We start from the raw sequence: 19522 nt of genomic DNA, 5'->3' as shown, positions 1-19522 counted from the left end.
TGAATTTTGCTGTATCTTTCCAGAAAGTGTTAGACTTTGTTCTGGCATGTAGTTAAGTTCCTTTTGAGATTCATTTTCTTATTTTTAAAACTTTCTTTTAAGCTTTCTTGGGGGAGGGTTCAGAGTAGCCTTTACACTAGGCCCAATTTATCCCATTACTAGGTGATATACTTCTGAGGACTCTAGCCAATGCTTCATGAATTGTGCATTCTCTGCACTCTGACTGGTTGAAATGTGAGTTTTTGCTAGAATGGTTTCCTTTATTGCTGTCTGATTATTCTTTCCCCAGACTTATGCAGTTTGAAGCCATGCACATTCAAGTCAGTATTCAGCCAGAAATCAAAGGGTCCCTCTGAATCCCTGTAGGTTTCTCTCTTCATGCAGTTTCATCCTGCTTGACAGTCTGCCCACAAGATCTGGCCATCTCAGCCTCAAGCTTTAATCTCTTTATCCACAACTTGGAAAAATTGCAGAGCTATCTTGGGATTAGCCTTCCTTGCACTGTGGATTTGAAACTATGTCAAATCATTTTTTTGGCAAAATTGGAGCTCATCTCATTTGTGTCCTTATAGATTTTCTTGTCTTGTGCTACCTAGTGTCCAATGTCTGAATAACGTGGTTGCATACACAAGAGGACTTCAGAAAGTTCATGGAAAAATGGAATCAAAAGCTAAAAATAAAACATATAAGCTTTGTTTCCCAACATAAGCTCCATCAAGCTTAAGACACTTTTGTAAGTGATGTTATCAGCCACTTAGTCCATCCCTAAAGAATTGAGGGTCCTGGGAATTTAACCATGTCAATGTAGGTTTTGAAAAATATTATTCACTGAAGAAAAATGGGTGCTTTTTAAAGTTTTTTTTTTTTTTTTTTTTTTTTTTTTTTTGAGATGGAGTTTTGCTCTGTCGCCCAGGCTGGAGTGCAGTGGTGCGATCTGGGCTCACTGCAAGCTCCGCCTCCCGGGTTCACACCATTCTTCTGCCTCAGCCTCCTGAGTAGCTGGGACTACAGGCGCCCACCACCACACCCAGCTAATTTTTTGTATTTTTAGTAGAGATGGGGTTTCACCATGTTAGCCAGGACGGTCTCGATCTCCTGACCTCGTGATCCACCCGCCTTGGCCTCCCAAAGTGCTGGGATTACAGGCATGAGCCACCGTGCCCGGCCTAAAGATTCTTATAAGAACAGGAAACAAGAACAAGTCAGGAGACAAATCAGGACTGTAAGGTGGATGCCTAATGATTTCCCATTGAAACTCTGGCAAAATTACTGTTATTTGATGAGAGGAATGAGCAGGGCCATTGTTGTGGTGGAGAAAGTCTCTCTGATGAAGCTTTCTCAGGCATTTTTCTGCTGAATCTTTGGTTAACTTTCTTAAAATACCCTCGTAATAACATAACATTCAATGTTCACTTTGGGGCGGGGTTTTAGCATTAAGATGAGGTGGAATTTGGCTCTTTACATCGAAAAGTGAACTACAGGACACAGAATTTGTGCACAGCCTCTATAATCTAGCTGAAACTGGCTTGTGGTCTGCAGTTGCTTATCAGAAAATAATCTTTGTAAGGCCAGTCTTCTGTCCAATCAGAGTTGTAGACATCTGCGTTGTAAATCAGAGTTGATAGCTCCTATTGTTAACAAGTTTAGCTATAGGAATTTAGAAATGTGCCGTGCCAACCAAGAACCTTAGCATACCTCTTAGTTGATAAAGGGGCATCCATTTTGGTCTCTCAGATCATACCCACTAGATGCCAATAGCACCTTCCAGTTGTGAGGAACAAATATCTCCAGATATTACCTAATGTCCCCTGGGAACCAGTCCCTTAACTTATGGAATTTGCACTTTCTCTTACTTGTTCATAATGAGGAAACTATGTTCTATGTACATTAGTGTATTGGTCTGTTTTCATACTGCTATAAAGAAATGCCAGAGACTGGGTAATTTATAAAGGAAAGAGGTTTAATTGGCTCACTTTTCAGCATGGCTGGAGAGACCTCAGGAAACTTACAATCATGGTAGAAGGTGAAGGGGAAGCAAGGCATCTTCACAAGGCAGCAGGAAGGAGAAGTGCCTAGTGAAGGGGGAAGAGTCCCTTATAAAACCAACAGATCTCGTGAGAACTCACTCACTATCACAAGAACAGCATGGGGGAAACTGCTCCCATGATTCAGTTACTTCCACCTGGTCTCTTCTTTGACACATGGAGATTATGGGGACTACAATTCAAGATGAGATTTGGGTGGGGACACAAAGCCTAATCATATCAGTTAGTTTCTATTTCATTTTGTGATGATCTAACCAGTCCAGAAGTGGTATAATATAGTAGTGTATAAACAAAGAAATAAGAAATTTCAAGGAAGATCTCTAAGAGGTAAAATATGAGATTTTTTTTCTTGTATCTTGGATGGATGTGATGAGTTTGTAGAATTTAACAGTGTTTGCAAAATGAGATGAGCAAAGAAACTGAACAATATAAATCAAAGAGTAAACAACTGTATTTGACAACTTTCCAATTTGTTCCTCTTTAAAAGAAATTATTTACATGAGGATTTTAGGCCATCTATAATTAATGTATATGGATTCCTATTGTTTCTTGTAAAATTTCTAGAACTGCATTAAAAAATTCTGATGCTAATAAAGGTGGCTAGCACTGATTTCACCTTTATTATGTGCTAGGATCCGTGCTAAGTGTTTTGGAAGCTTTATTTAAGGCTTAGGATAATATTTTATCCTCCTTTAATATTTTGAAGAAACTGACACTTGCCAAATTAATTTTTCCCCCCAAATTGTACAGCAGTTATCTTACTTGTGTATTTGTCATGCTCTGAAGGGGACAGGCTGTATTTGTTGCTGTTCCCTCTCTCTTTTTCTTCTGTTTTCCACATCACTTTTACTTGCTTAAATCATCAGTATTGATGACTTGTCTTTAAAGTTTTGTCCTTGTCTAATTATTTGTTGATCTCGTGCTTATATCTGTAACTTCCTGTGTCTACCTTTATTATAATGCAAACTAAGCTGTTTAATGATTTTTACCTGTTTGTTAGTAAACATGTAAACTATAAGCACAGTGGGTCATCATTTTCACAGTTTCACCTGTTCACCGTTAAATTCCTAGTACCTAGAATGCCAGTTTGGTCTATAAATCAGTATATAAATGGTTTAGTGGGCTGAACATTGCATTGGCATTCTTGGTATTCACTACTAACAAATGCAGAAGTAGGAGAGGGAAAGAAATCATAGTTTAAATGTAGTACCTGAACCATCCCTAATTCTCTAGGGATTTGTGAACTTCTTGAGCTATTTATGTGCCTCATGATCTTCCAGAAATATTGCAGCAAGATTCTGAAGTGTTGGGGACTCATACGAGGTGACACATTTGTTTTCAGAATAAATAGAAGAGCCAGGCCAGGAAGAAGGAAGCCAAGATAAACATAAGTAAAGATTACTATAATTGAAAGAAGAGGGTATGTACTTGTAGAAAAGTGACTTCCCTAATATGCATGTTTCTGCTTTTCTCCTGATTTTATATTTTCCATGGCCAATGTCTATAATTTGCCTGGGAATCCAATTAATTGCAGTCACGTCTAAGAAATTAGTATTTATAATTGGGCTTCCAAGCAAATTATAATAATACTTCCAAGCATAAATTAGTAACATTTGAATGGAGAGTTATTTTTCTTATTTCATGCCTAGTGTTTAGATGTCTTCTTTGAAAGACACGCTTGGCAGTTTTGCCTAATTTTTTAAAAGTACAACCTATTTTCTTTTTTGAGATGGAATCTCACTCACTCTGTTGCCCAGGCTGGAGTGCAATTGTGCAATCTTGGCTCACTGCAACCTCTGTCTCCTAGTTTGAAGGTTCTCCTGCCTCAGTTGTCCAAGTAGCTGGGATTACCGTTGTGTGCCACCACACCTGGCTAATTTTTTTGATTTTTAGTAGAGGTGAGGTTTTGCCATGTTGGCCAGGCTGGTCTCAAACTCATGACCTCAAGTGATCTGTCTGCCTTGGCCTCCCAAAGTGCTGGGATTACAGGCGTAAGCCACCACACCCAGCCAAGTATACTATTTATTTTTAATAGAAACTATACATGCCCATTAAAAATTAATAAACCGCACAGAAAAGTAAAACCAAACTATCATTCCAGATTTACCATGTAGAAACAGCCATGGTTTACCATGCAGGAAAGTGTTAACACAGCAAGGCCAAGACTGCTCTCCCAATGCCTACTTAAATGACTGGCCACAGGCCAGCACTTTGAAGCTCTGTGCACACTAGTTTCAAATAAATGCTTAAAGTTTAATATTACTTGAAGGCAAGAGAAGACAAAGAGACCCCAAAATATTATAAAGAAAAGATTATAAAAGATATTATGTGGTTGGAATTGTTACTCTTTCAATTCCATATTTGTTTTATTATTTACTGATGTTCTAATATTAAGTTCAAGATAAGTCACGCTCATAGGTTTTCTCCACCACTCCTCCCACCTACCAGTTTTTCTAACATATTATTATTTGAAAATTCTTAGTTTTATTACAGCAAATTCTCCCTCCTATCATTCTTATTTTATTTAATTTTAGTTTCATACTTATATACATAGAAAAATGATTAATTTTACTGATTTTTTTCCACTGTATGCTTAATTTTGTAAATTTAATTCATATCTTTGTTTTTAAACAGGGGTCTATGGATGGTGTTTTCTTTAAGTTTATGCATGATACATTTTACCTACAGTTATATCTAAAGTACACTTGGATTGGACAACTTTTTTTTCTTCTATAGGTATTACTTTATTTTATCTGGGTACCGAATATTGTATTAGCCCATTTGTTCTTGTTTTCTGTTTATGATAGGATGGCTAGGTTTTGCCATTGCATGGCACATCATGCCCCCTGCCCCCAACACAACCCCCCCACAAGACACATACACTCACACAGAGTTTATTTTCCTTAGAATTACATAGACATTGCTTTGTTAGCTTCACATACTAAATTTAGTAGAGAGACATTTGGTAGCAATTATATTTTCTTCCTCATAGTCAGCTTGCCTTTTTTACCTGAATGCCTGAAAAATTAAAAATTTCCCTTTGGTGTTCAGAAGCAGAAGCTATATTCCAGTGTTGCTTGTTCTTTTCAGTTATTCCTGGAACATAACCTGCCCTTTGATTTATATTTTTTTTCTATTCATTCCTTGATCTATCTTTCTTTCTTTTCTTTTCTTTCTTTCCTTTTTTTTGAGATGGAGTCTCCTTCTGTCACCCAGTCTAGAGTGCAGTGGTTCAATCTTGGCTCGCTGCAACTTCCGCCTCCTGGGTTCAAGGGATTCTCCCATCTCACCCTCCCGAGTAGCTGCCACCACACCCGGCTAATTTCTGTATTTTTAGGAGAGACGGGGTTTCTCCATGTTGGCCAGGCTGGTCTCAAACTCCTGACCTCAGATGATCTTGATATTTCTAGTTTATTTCTTAACTTTATGTTTTTGTCTTATTTCACATTTTTTATTTTTGTTTAACTCTTTTCTAACCCTTTTCATCTCATTTCATTGTCTCACTACCTTGTCTTCATGCTCTTGTATTGAATTCATGTTCTGTTCATCTCACTGTGTATTTTGGGAGTGAAGTTTTCAGAAATTTGGAATCAGAACCTTTGGCCAGGTTAGGGAGGGGGCAATGCTGAGATGGGGGCAGCAGCGGCGGAAGTCAAACTTCAATGATTTTAACATTTTTGAAGTGCCCAGGACATGTGTACAAAGACACATTTAATGGAAATTGTGTAGGTTGCTTTTGTTTGAACCTTTGAAAGAATTTAAACTTAACATTTTCGGATTTAAAAATTGTAAAATCTTGTTTAACAAAAACTTTTATGTATTAAGATACTATTTTCCTTTCATTACAGAATTTGTTTATAAAAGTTCATTCGTTAAAAAATAAGGATCCTTTTTAACACCACAGCATTTGTACTGTTGCTTTTTAATATAGTGAAAATACAAAAGGAAGAGCATGTGCTATTTTTTTGATGTCACTGACTTCAGAGACATTGTGTTCAAAGAATTACCAACATACTTTAATTCAGTGATTGCTTGGTGTTTAGAATGTCAGTGCTTTAATTTTGAGCATCCTGAAATATATCTTTTGTACATACAGAGACGGATGTATCAGAATCAGATTTTCAGTAACCCCTGGATTATAGTTTGGAGTACTTTAATTTAGTTACCCTCAGTGGTCTCTAGAAGTTTATGTACACTTAGATTTTCTGTTTATAAATGCATTTAGCTTTTCTGTATCTAGGTAAACGGAGCTATTCAACTACTCAGCATAGAATTAAGATTAAAAATTTGTTTGCTAAAGAAAAGGAATAAAAAAAGAAAGAAATTTGAAATCACCCTACTATCTCTTCCTAGGAAGCGTAAGATTGCATTTTTGAATATTCAGGTTATTTCTAAACATGTAGAATCAGGAAGTCTAATAACTGAACACAAATTAGAGAGCTATTCATCCAGCAGATTTCTAGTCTTGGCCAGACATTGGGACCATCTGCGGTTCTTTCCAAAGTGCAGTTTCCAGGGTCCATGCCTGGAATGCTGAAGAAATGGGTCAGAAGTTCACCCAGGACATCAGTTTTAGAAGCTCCCTGGGAAATTCTAATAGGGAAGCAAGCTGAGAGCCACTGGGTGAGCCCAGTCTTCTTATTTTACCCTGAGATATAGTGGGGCCCTCAGAAAACACTAGCTCTCATCGTTGCCCAGACTCTTACATGTTTTGTGATTTGGGCTATGTTATGATCTCCCTGAGCTGCTGTTTCCCCATTTGTAAAATGGAAATAATAACAGTTGTGGGAACTGGGGAAGAATAGGTGAAATGAGAAAGTAAAGCAATTGGGGTAGAGTGAGGGATGTGGTAGACATCAGCATCTCTTGGTGACCAACTGCCACTGCTAATGATGATGGTAATGATGGTGATGGTGGTGGTTATGACAGTGGTGATAATGATGGAGCACTCACTTTAGGAAATTGTATATTCGAGGTTTCATTGTATTCAGCAATCCTGGTTGTTGGCTAGGAGCAGGAAGCGAAGCCCCCCATTCCCTGACTCTTTGCAAAGGCAATTATAATCCTAGAGAATTGACATATGGTACAAGTCTGTTGAATTGAACCAAATAGCCAAATGCAATGTTCTCCTCATAGCTGAAGCCTTGTATTCATGTGATTTTAAACACATTAAGGTAATTTGCTGAATTGGATGTCTTTATCATTCCATGATTGCTGAACAGATTATTTTACTTGTACAATACCTTGCATTTTATACCAAACTAAACAAAGATAGTACTATCTCTCTTTTTGAAAGCATTCAAGAAATGTTGCCTACTTTTGTTAGTATTTAATTTTATTTTTAGCCACTTGCCACAGGTGGATAAATTCATGTTTTATTCATTTTCTTCTTAGTGGAGCTTAGCATATCACCCAGGTAAGGCACTAAAAACCACATTTTAGTTTTTAGCTCTTAGGAGATGATGTGTGTTTTGTTCTTTCTTAGTTTTGGGGACCGTAAGGGCAAAATAAACAAAATTAATGGGCATAGTGACCATATTCTTTTCAAATTTTAAATTGGAGCCAATGACCTGGCAAAATAATGACATTTGGCTGGGTGCGGTGGCTCACGCCTGTAATCCCAGCACTCTGGGAGGCCGAGGCAGGCAGATCACTTGAGGTCAGGAGATCGAGACCATCCTGGCCAACATGGTGAAACCCCGTCTCTACTAAAAATATAAAAATTAGCTGGACATGGTGGCGCATGCCTATAATCCCAGCTACTTGGGGGCTGAGGCAGGGGAATCGCTTGAGCCAGGGAGTTGGAGGTTGCAGTGAGCCGAGATCGTACAACTGTACTCTAGCCTGGCAACAGAGTGAGACTCCTCAAAATAATAATAATACTACTACTAATAATAATAATTTGAGAGTGACATTTGTGTGATTCGTGAAATTAATCATATGAATAGTTTTATAAAAATGAATTGTAGTTATAAAAACTAAATATACAGTTAACAATTTGCCTTCATTGCCTGCATATAATTGTAGAAACAGGAAATAGAACATAGAATCTATTTTGTCACATGTGTTTATTCACCATAAAATTGATGGGTATTATATGCATACTGATTTGAATAAGTCTTTTTCTATTATTTTCTCATTCCTTTTAACAAATCTCTGAGCAATTTGTATTATCACATGAAATTTTACATGCTTAGTGGTCAGAAGTTATTATACTTTTGTGACGCTCAAATTACCTTTGTTCACAGGATTTCCTACTGGAGACCAATTTGCATATTTTGTTTATATCTAGAGTATTAGTATTCACACAGCATTTTCTCTGACCTGTATACATTTTTCTCCTTATTCCATTCAATTAGTAAATTCTCATTAAACTATGATTAATGACCTGGAGAGAGACCTTATGTACACATACCATATGTTCTCTAATTTATATTCAAACAAATAATATTTTTTCAACCTAATCCAAGAGAATTATGAAAGAAAATTAATAGACAGCATCAAAACCTTCCTTTGATAAATCTGCCTTTAATAGAACAGTTAAATAAAGCTCCTCTGTAAGACTGTTGCACCAAATCCACCCTGCTCTAAGATGAACTTCATTTAAGTACAGGGTACAATTCCTTAGATGCAGATTTCAGTGCTTAATCTGGAAGTAGTGGGTTGGAATCTAGTGGCTGGACACACTGTAGAAAAATACGGACTTCCTTCTGTCTTTGGATCTTACAAAATTTTCATCAGCCCACCTGAAGAATTTTGAAATGTTAAAGAGTAAACTTGTAGCAGTGGTAAAAGAAAAAAAGACACAAATTACTTAATTTTTATTAAGTATGTATTGTAGGCCGACTATGCACAATAGTGCTTAGTTCTTTGTGTGTGTTACCTCATGTAATATTCATAATGTTACCTGTATTATTTCAAGATTATAAACTAGTCTAGAAACCATGAGTGCAAAGATGAACATATGTGTTTCTATGTCCTTACCAAAAAGGAAAACATTGAATATCCATACAGAATAACTCTCATATCAACTGAGAGATCTAAATTGTTGGGCTAATTATGATCATTCCCCTTTCATAGTCGTTGGGAACACATGCTTCGTAACTGTTCTAGGTCACTGTCTTTGTTTATTTGTTTTTATGTCTGCCCCAATAGTTCAGTAAATAATGAAGATAAGGAGACATAGCCTCTGTTTTCCTGTCCCTCACAGTTCAAATGTGTGGCAGTTGGCATATAGATAATTAGAATAATATACGAATAGAGGATCCAAACTTTATCTGATTCTTGACTCATACTCTGTTTTCATAGATGAAGAGTATGAACTGAGTTGATTTCATTATATCATGGTGCAAACTAAGTCACTGTGATTTCCAAGTTACCAAGCAGGAAACACTTGCCAGATTTAATACAAGTATTTCTTTTTTTTTTTTTTTTTTTGAGACAAAGTCTCGCTTTGGTTGCCCAGGCTGGAGTGCAGTGGTGCAATCTCGGCTCACTGCAACCTCCACCTCCCGGGCTTAAGCGATTCTCCTGCTTCAGCCTCTCAAGTAGCTGGGACCACAGGTGTGCACCACCATGCCCAGCTACTTTTTTTTTTGTATGTTTAGTAGAGATGGGGTTTCACCCTGTTGGCCAGACTGGTCTTGAACTCCTGGCCTTGGGCGATCCACCCACCTCAGCCTCCCAGAGTGCTGGGATTACAGACGTGTGCCACCGTGCCTGGCCGGTTTTTTTGTTTGTTTTATAACATACCTCTACTATAGGTGAAATACTCTCTGGTTAATAACCCAAACCATTCAGTCTCCTGCCTAGATAACCTCCTGTCTCCAGGGTATCTGGGTGCCACCAGACACCTATCTGACTAAAGGGTCATGGTTGTTTAACAGTGAGGAGTAGCCAGCAGCATGCTGGCAGGTTTGGCAGGTGTTACCTCGTGGTAGGGAGCCATATTCAATCACTATTGAGAAGCAACAGCAACACATGGGCTGGTCTTACCAGATGTTATCCAGGTGTTGCCCAGGCATTACCAGGCAATGGTAGGGATGACCTGGTGTTACCCAGGTGTCACGATGGTGCAGAGCCACATTTAGTCATCAGGGAGGAGCAGCAGGCAGCACACAGGCGAGTGTCCCCAGGTATCATTCAGGTATAACCCAGGTGTTTCCAGATGTTACCAGTAATGAGCCCTGGTTAGGGATCACTGTGGAGCATCAAGCAGCATGCTGGCGCTGAGCTGCATGATGTTCCTATTCTCCCCCTAGACTTCTGTTCACCAAAGCTACCACATTTATTTCTTATATTCCTAACCCTGTTGTGACATCAAATAAACAGAAAGTGTCCTCCTTGTTCATCTTCCACTTCCAATGTTGAGGAACTATGGCAACCCTTCACTGGATGGCCTTTGCATTGGTTCAGGTAGCCTGAATGGTTGTAGCAAACAGAGCTTGACATGTACAAGAGTTCAAACACATGTGTACTTGCTTTATACCCATGGAGCAGTTCAAGGCAGCTGTTCCCGGCAGGGTGCTGTCCTTCTCCATATGGGCAGACAGCATTCTGGCATCTCTCCTCCTGTGGCCCCACCATTCCCTCATTCCCTACAGCTGTGGTGCCACCCACATCCAGCTAATAAAGAAGAACACGGGGGCACCATCCCCCACCATCTGCAAGCCTCGGTCCACAGTGGCACAGAACTTTGCTGATTATGTTCCATTCACAACAACATAGCCACCCCCAGGTAAAAGAGACAATGAAATTTAACCTGGCTATGCACAGGCATTCCAGGTGAAAATGCATTTTGATAAAAGAAAATGTCACTTTGATAGGAGAAAAGAAAACAAATACGTCTATTTTGTTAAACATTCAAGCAGACTTCATGTGTCTTTAATGGAATAGTAGTTATCATGGAAACCATCTCCCATAAGGATAAAAGGAGGCTTAGTGTAAAAGTTAGGGTTATGGTGATCATCTTTTCAGGCATCTTCTAGAAAGCAAAAAGAGGGTTAGGGATAGGGCTGGGTGGAGGGCTGGTGCTGGTGGGGCTGTCTTGGCCATTCTCTTCCATAGGAAAAAGGAGGGCAAGAGCACAGAGAGCATCCTTCCCTTTCTTTCCCTGGGTGGGACAGCTTTTAGAAGTCTCAGCAACTCCTCTGTTCAGTGGCAGAAAAAAGCCATTATCTTCCAATTGCAGCTCCTGTCTTAGGGATGACCGAGTGCTGTCCTGAACCATTTTTTCCTAAGGAAAAATAGGCATTTGATAAATGGCTCTTTCACATTACTCAGGCTTTTTCAATAATGCATTCCTCTAATAAGTCCAGGGCTTCCTATTCTCACTAATGGTTGATTGATTCTGGGCTCAACCAAAATGTCCTCAGCAAGATGCTGTTCAGACCCCAACTATGTCACAGATAACATAGGTGTGGGCTGATTTTTAAAGAAGATTCACATTCTTCTACTGCACAACTCATTGACAATTCCATATTAATAATAAAGGCTGGAAATTATTGAAATATGTTCAATTAGCAGGCTTAGACAACTGTGCTATACAATACCAATAAATATGTTACCATTGTAAGAATTGTAAAGTTTTATAGAGCTCCTGCTATTTTGATGAGTATTTATGATATATGAGAAGATAGCCAGGTGCAATGGCTCATGCCTGCAATCCCAGTGCTTTGGGAGGCTAAGGGTGGGAGGATTGCTGGAGGCCAGGACTTAATACCACCCTGGGCAACATAGCAAGACCTCATCTCTACAAAAAATAAAAATTAGCCAGGGATGGTGGTGTGTGTCTGTAGTTCTAGTAACTTCGGAGGCTAAGGCAGGAGGATTGCCTGAGGTTGGGAGTTCAAGGCTTCAGTGAACTATGATTGCACCACTGCACTCCAGCCTGGGGTGACAAAGTGAGACCTTAACTGTAAAAAGAAAAGGAGAAAGAAAAAATTAAAGAGAGTGATGTGTTAAAAGTGTTATGTATATAATCCAAAAAGGACCCTCAAATTGTACTGAACAGGTTTTGTGACTATTTATAATCAGTTTTTTTGACAAACATCTTTGACCAAGATAGAATATATGATCTGTGAATGTGGGCACATATACATGGTGTTTGTCTGTTGCATGCAATATAAAATCATCACTTATGGATTATGTTCCTTTGAGAAATCAGCACAAAATGTCACTTGGATAGGAGAAAAGAAAACAAATACATGCATTTTGTCAAATATTCAAGCAAAGGTTTGGTGGGGAAAAATGTTGAACTTCCTTTCAGATGTCTTGGAAATCAGACTTCATGTGTCTTTAATGGAATATTTTTAAAAATTCTTCTTTGACTTAGCCTCTCTTCCCCAAGAAGAGCTATGAATGCTTGACCAGCTGTGAGTTCCTCAAATACATCCTGTTGGTGAAGCAGGGGGACTGTCCGGCTCCTGAGAAAGCCAGTGGATTTGCAGCTGCCTGTGTTGAAAGCTGCGAAGTTGACAATGAGTGCTCTGGGGTGAAGAAATGTTGTTCGAATGGGTGTGGACACACCTGTCAAGTACCCAAGACTCTGTACAAAGGTAAGGGGCAGCACTGGGGGTGTGAAGAGACATGCAGTGTAACATGTATCTGTGTGTGCCTAGGGAAGGGTGTCCATCATAGGTGTGAAAAGTCTAAAAAACATAAAATCTTAAGAAAATTTATTTTATACAGACATCTTAACATATTCACAGACCCATAAAGATTAGCCATATTAACTCGACGTGGGGCAGAGCAAGTCATTCGTATTAATTCTTTTTAATTTGACATATGTGATGGACAGCAACAATTCAGGAACATTTTTCTCTTTTTCTCCAGTCAGACTGATTCAAGTAAGCTCTACTAGGTACACTGGAATAAATCGATTTAAATCCTTAGAAAATAGGCTGGGAGATGAAGCACACTTGAAAAATGCATAAGAAATGTGCTGATATTGTGCTTTTTCTGCCAATATGACCCAAGAACATTAGTGTCGTTGTACAGATCTTAAATATTTTCATTAGTACCTTGAGATTCTAGACAAAGGATTTCCCTTTCTCAAAACATGGAGGTTCAATTTATCAAACAGTTTAGCAAATGCAATAGTTTATATTCAAAAGCCGTTTCTAGAGCACTTAGCTCCTTAATATCAAGTGCTACTGATCATTTTCTGTAAATGGGACTAAGCTCTTTTAAAGCCAAAATGAATCCATTGTATTAGGTATAGTTTGTGATACCATCAAAATACACCGTGACATACAATATTTTGTTAATTTTGGGGATCTCATTGAAGAGTTATATAGAGCAGCAGTCCCCAACCTTTTTGGCAACAGGGACTGGTTTCATGGAAGATAATTTTTCCATGTTGGGGGAGGGGGCAGGGGATGGTTTTGGGATGATTCAAGCACATTACATTTATTGTGCACTTTATTTCTATTATTATTACATTGTAATATGTAATGAAATAATTATACAACTCACCATCATGTAGAATCGGTGGGAACCCTGGGCTTGTTTTCCTGCAACTGGATGGTCCCATCTGGGGGTGATGGGAGACAGTGACAGATCATCAGGCATTGGATTCTCATAAAGAGCATGCAACGTAGATCCCTCACATGTGCAATTCACAATAGGGTTCACGCTCCTATGAGAATCTAAAGCTGCTGATGATCTGATAGGAGGTTTAGGTGGTAATGTGAGTGATGAGGAGTGGCTGTAAATACAGATGAAGCTTTGTCCACTCACCCACCACTTACCTCCTGCTGTGTGACCCAGTTCCTAACAGGCCACAGACTGCTACCAGTCAGTGGCCTGGGAGCTGGGGACCCCTAATATAGAGTCAGTCAGTAGGCAGTATTCATTAAAGTACAGAGAGAGTAACAGATGTCTTTCTCTCTCTATGTCTTTCACACACACATGCCAAATCCATATTGTTTCTAAATACTGGTACTTTAAAAAAATGTGTATAAAGAAGTATTCACCATCAATGCCAGTTTTGATTTATGTGCTGGCTGCCTATTTTTGGAAGTCCATGTTACTCTAACACTTACAACAATTCACATCTCCCAGAAGTTAAGTATCTGTCCCATCTTCCTTTAGCTCCCACTTGGGAATACTTTCCTCTGAAATCTATGTAATTCAACTGGTTTTTTTTTTCTTTATCGTTGGAAACACACCATAAGTACTATGTCTTACATTCAAAATAATCGCTGCTTTTCTCTTCTTACCAAGTGATGTTTCTTTAATAGTTTTAAAGTTTTGTTGTGTTCATGCCTCTTATTTTAAATTACAGCAAGTCACTTTTGCGAAATTTAAAACCATCTAACTTTTAAAGCATCTGTTATTATGAAATCTTATCTGTCATTAAAGATAATATGCTATGTATGAGTAGCATTCACCATAAAAATAGGATGCGTTGGGAATGGTCTTTTTAAACCCTTTTGTAAAACCTATAGTGTTTTAAAGAGATAATATAAATTAAAATATGCACTTTTATGAAAGGACTGAAGAGTTAGTATGAATTTCAAATATGCCTGTTTCACTTGAGAATAAGGGGAATATTGTAGAAAGGGCCAGAATAAATGATTAAGTATGCAAAGACACTTTCAATGTAAAACTACGTTTAATGAAACCAGATGAACTTTTGTTAAAGTACTGAAGTCACTCTTCTACTACAAATTAGCTCTTAACTTAGATTTTTGTGGAGAGAGAATCAATGGGAATCAACTACAAATAGAATAAACAGACTCTGTTAACCTGACAATGACTTTTGCATAATGAAGACAGTCAAGTTAATAGATTGTTATTTTGCAAAAAAAGAGAGATATATATATATATGCAGGTAGATATTTTTTTCTTGCTTTCTTCAGTAGTCCCTCAAGGAAGGCTGGTTTTCATGTCCTGGGAGCTTTGACAGTGCCTCTGAATATGTTAGTGTGTGTAAAAGGAGGGCAAATAGAGCCTGTAGCAACTCCTTCATCATCTTAGCTAATGAGGCATTTGAAGTCCCTTTTGGCATTCCCAACCTGGAGTCCAGCTGCTTCTTCACTCAAAAGAGGAGAGGGGGACTGATGTACACAAGCTCCAGGGAAAGTGTCTGTTCCAACCCATCCCTTGGCTTTGCAAGGAGAAAACCATATGCCCAGTCAGCGCACAAACCAACCTGCAATCTTAGGATACTCGTGATCACTGTCTTTCCTACCTCCAAGATGCCTTCTTATTGCCCCAAACAAACTAATGTGAAATAAGATTGCCTCCCTCTGTCTGTCTCTGCTAGGTCTGTGTAGTTGTTTTCTTTAATAAGAGTGGGAGTCATGGTGGGTTGAGATTATCTAGTCCTGCTCTCTGTTCACAGCTGCTGAAACAGAGGTTGCAGGCTGTGCCTAAGTGATTTGGTAGTAGGTAGCAGAAATAGATCTAACATCTGCTCCCATCTGGGCTAGCTCTCCTGTCATTTTTATTTTGAATGTATGGATCTCTAATGGAAACACTCACTGGGCATGGTTGTGTTATGATATAATAGGCTAACTAAGGTCTGGCACAGTGGCTCACCCCTTTAATCCCAGCACTTTGGGAGGCTGAGGCAGGAGTTCAAGAGTAGCCTGGGCAAGATGGCAAGATATCCCTATCTCTACAAACATAATAAAATTAGCTCATCATGGTGGCATGTGCCTGTAGTCATAGCTACTTGGGAGGCTGAGGTGGGAGGATCATTTGAGCACAGGAATTCGAGGTTACAATGAGCCATGATCATGCCACTGCACTCCAGTCTGGGCAACAGAGTGAGATCCTGTCCCAAAATGTATCTAAATCTGTTATCTACCTGTCTATCTAATAGGCCAACTAAAAGATTTGTCAATATAGAATATTTTTAATCTAACAAAATCACTACTTTATGAATCATTTTAGGCTAATGAATAACATGGGATTGTTTTTACATTGTAGAGTTGAAGCGTATAAAACTAGATACAGAGTGTGCTATATGGAGAACCAAATTCTATGGGATAAATATTGAAAACCTGAAGTTCCTCATTCATTCATTTTTTTATGTATTAAAGTGTTGCATAGTGCTCTTTGGAAATCCGAAATAACATTTTCTTAACATTTTGCCCTGTTTACCTTTACAAGGGGCTGCTGTCACTTGGATGGAGAAGTATTGACACATTTCAGTTGAATACACATTTATGGAGTCCCTACTATTTGCTGTCATCTATAATGGGCATTGGGGTGCAAGGATCCATGTGACACTAACCCCCCACATTGTCCAGTAGTTTATTACTGAGATTGTCATGCTCACAATACTCTTTAAGTGGGCAAATTGTTTTTCTAACCTTTAAATAAATGGACATTTACCAACCTCTGTATATATTTCATTTTATTACTTAACGAATTAATTTTTAAAAATATTTTTAAATTATAAAAACTCATACATATTTTCTGTTTGGTCTGCTGTGTTTGTGGAAGGGAAGATAGAAAGTACTGGTTTTATAGCTTCAAGAAGCTTCAAGAGCTTCAAGAGCTCACTTGAGTTTTTGAAAGCGATGGGTGTCTTGAAAATATGATTTTGGGCTATGCTGTAAGAACTGCACTTAACTGATGCCTGGAAATAAGTTAACCTTCATAGACTATAGTTTAAAACAAACAGCAGAGATCCTTTCTTTTACTTTTTAAATAAAATTATTAGCATCAAAATGAAGGTCTGGAAATATTAAAATGATTGGAGATGCCTGCTGGTACTAGTTCTATGAAATGCAAAACTTCATATAGTTGTAGGAAGTCTGCAGGTAGAATACAAATGAGTGCATTTGGGGGCACTTCGTTTTTCCTATTTCTATTTCTATTTCCTTTCTAAGTCTATTTTATGGCTTGGTGAGACAATCTTTCCTCCAGAGGGTGATATATTTTACTATTTTGTTGCCAAATCCCACTGCCTCTCTTGGCTTCCAACTGTAGCAAAAATGGTTTGGGCAGGGAGAAAGAAAAGTTAAAAAATTTTACAAACGTAAAGATTCAGACTAATTTGTGACCTATAGTTTCCTTTTGCCATGGATAAACCAAGACTTAACTGTACCTCAGTCTGTTTCTTTTCAAAAAGACCCAATCATAGAGTTGATTTAATATTTCGACAAATAATTAATATATAAAATATTTAAACTTCAGACCTCTGGAAATAGATTTATACAACTTCTCACAAATAAATTTTCAACATTTTGCATCCAGTAGCCCAATGCCTTAATGTGATGTAAATACAAATTCTAGAGTTCTAATTACCTTTACGAGAGATATCAAGTAGTGATTAAATCACTAGAACAATACATCTTGCTACATTTTTATATCATTTAGATTCATGATAAAAATTAATAGTAATAATAAAATCTCACAATGAGTATGCAACTGTAGATTGCTTATCCTGATTGATTTTTCTATCCATATATTTTCAACATTTTTAAAAAGCATTGGGTTTCTGTTCCTTTGATTTCAGCAGAATATTTCTTGCATTTCAAAGAAAAAAACTGGACGTCACATATTGCAGTTTGCCATATGATAACGTTTGCAAATTTTTCAACAGAATCATTTAGATTTCAGATGACAAATTTGTTCAAAAATAATTTTAAAGAGAAAAATGCTAATCATTTACATAATAAAAAACACATTGAGAAGAGATCCAGTCTATACATCTGGCTATGCAGTTGGGATGCTGGTTCAGCCAGTGAGGACTGTGCACACCAGCAGTGAGGGCTGGAGGTCTTGAGGGGGGCTGAGCCCCATCTGCACACAATTACAGTAGAGCGCTGGAGTTACTTCCAATCAAAGGAGCCAACTGACTTTAATGGAAAGCAGATGGACCATTTCTTAACATGCAAATTGCAGGGTCATGCTTCATCATAATTAAAGAGATTTTTAAATGAAGAAATTTGAACTGACATCGCCCTGATGCTCATTACATTTGATTAAGGCTGTTGGTCCTTGAATGCTATTCAAGATTAAAACCTTACAGCGAGGGCACTGGGCTGCTTGGATTGGCTTCTGGTGAGTTCAGGTTACTTCAGAGGCTATTTACTGTAGCTGTATTTACTCTAGAAGATTACACATTGGAAAGCCAAAGAGAAAGGTAGATTCAGAAGTCTTGGAGAATGTGCTCTATGAGTTTGAAGAATTGGTCATCATTTTTTTTACTATGCACCAAGGAATCAAGTAAATCATGAAATGTTCTCTGCGGCTACTCTCTCTCGCCTTATCCCCTTCGGTAGAACTATTTGTCTGGCATATGCAGGCCAACCTTCAATGCAAGAATGATACTAAATGATCACCTTGTTGAGATTGGTTTTTCATCACTCTGAACAAATTTTGGTGGCTTTTTTCTTGACACAAAACATACAGAGCTGCTTCTATTAAAATCAGTTAACTTTGGGATTTCTCTCCGATCAGGAATTGGTCTTCTTTTTTTTTCTTTTTAATGGGAAAGTCCTATGGTCAATGTAATAAAAACGTTCTATCTTGTAAACATTTTGGCATTGCTTTATTTTCTGGTATTTATCTTTTTAAAAAACAGAGTGAATGTACATGTGAGAAATAAGACCATGCTGGAAAAGAGATCTGAGTTGCTTGAAACAATATATGATAAAGATGGTAGTACAGAATACTTATGATAAATCTTCACCCTTCCCTAGGTGACTTTCAAACACAGTAGGGATTACCATTGTTGCAGTGGTTTGCATAAATGTTGCACTAGTCTCTTATTTCCACAGACATATTCTTGAGTGAAGAATAAGAAAGTGGGTTTGGCTATTCGTTCAGCAAACATTGACTGTTCATTGAACATTTGCTATTGCAGAATGTTCTCTTCTGGGACATTGTGAGGTGCGGGAATGAAGGAGACATGGTTTTTGACGTCTGGGGGCTGTGGCTTAATGGGAAGACAGGCATCATTAAATGAATTTGCTGCAGCAAGAGGCAGTTAAATGCATGTCTTGACAGTTACAGGCTCAACATTGAAGGGGGGCAAAAGAATAAAGCCTTTATTTCCAATTGAGAAGTTTAGGGGAAGTGTCACAGAGGGGTGGCATTTGGTCCGAGCCTGGAAATATTCAAGGGCCTACAGTTAGAAAGCAGAAGGCAAGACATTTCAGAATGAAACCAAACAAACAAACAAAAACATAAACAGGCCATGGTATTATTAAATACCTGGCAGTGTGTTTGTAGGAAAGCTGGGTTTAAAGATAATATCTGTGACAAAAAATTAAAGATGTACCAGGAGATAGATTGACAAATAAATGGTAGCCAATTATGAAGAAGGATGCCTTGAAGGGGATGCCAAGAAGTTTCCCTTCATTCTATAGAGAATGGGATGCAATTAAAGAGTTTGGGAAGCTGAAGGAGAGAACCTCGCTTCTACTTTAGAAAAATAACCCCAAAGTACCAATAAGGGGACAGTAGAAAAAGAGATTGAGATGCAGGGAAATAGGTTGAAAGGTCGGAACAAG

At 38.1% G+C, this 19522-nt stretch overlaps 1 protein-coding gene across 1 annotated transcript in view; it reads left to right on the top strand.

The window, feature by feature from the left end:
* The window catches only part of ANOS1 (anosmin 1), a 202553-nt gene that overhangs the window by 121876 nt on the left and 61155 nt on the right, over positions 1-19522 (top strand). The window contains exon 4 of the mRNA XM_054472957.2: positions 12379-12601. Coding sequence (XP_054328932.1) covers positions 12379-12601 — 223 coding nt within the window. The remainder of the gene's footprint in view (positions 1-12378; positions 12602-19522) is intronic.

This window comes from Pongo pygmaeus, chromosome X, assembly GCF_028885625.2.
Source record: "Pongo pygmaeus isolate AG05252 chromosome X, NHGRI_mPonPyg2-v2.0_pri, whole genome shotgun sequence".
NCBI classification, from domain to species: domain Eukaryota; kingdom Metazoa; phylum Chordata; class Mammalia; order Primates; family Hominidae; genus Pongo; species Pongo pygmaeus.
The sequence above is the reverse complement of the archived record's forward strand: the minus strand, read 5'-3'. Positions and strand labels throughout refer to the sequence as shown.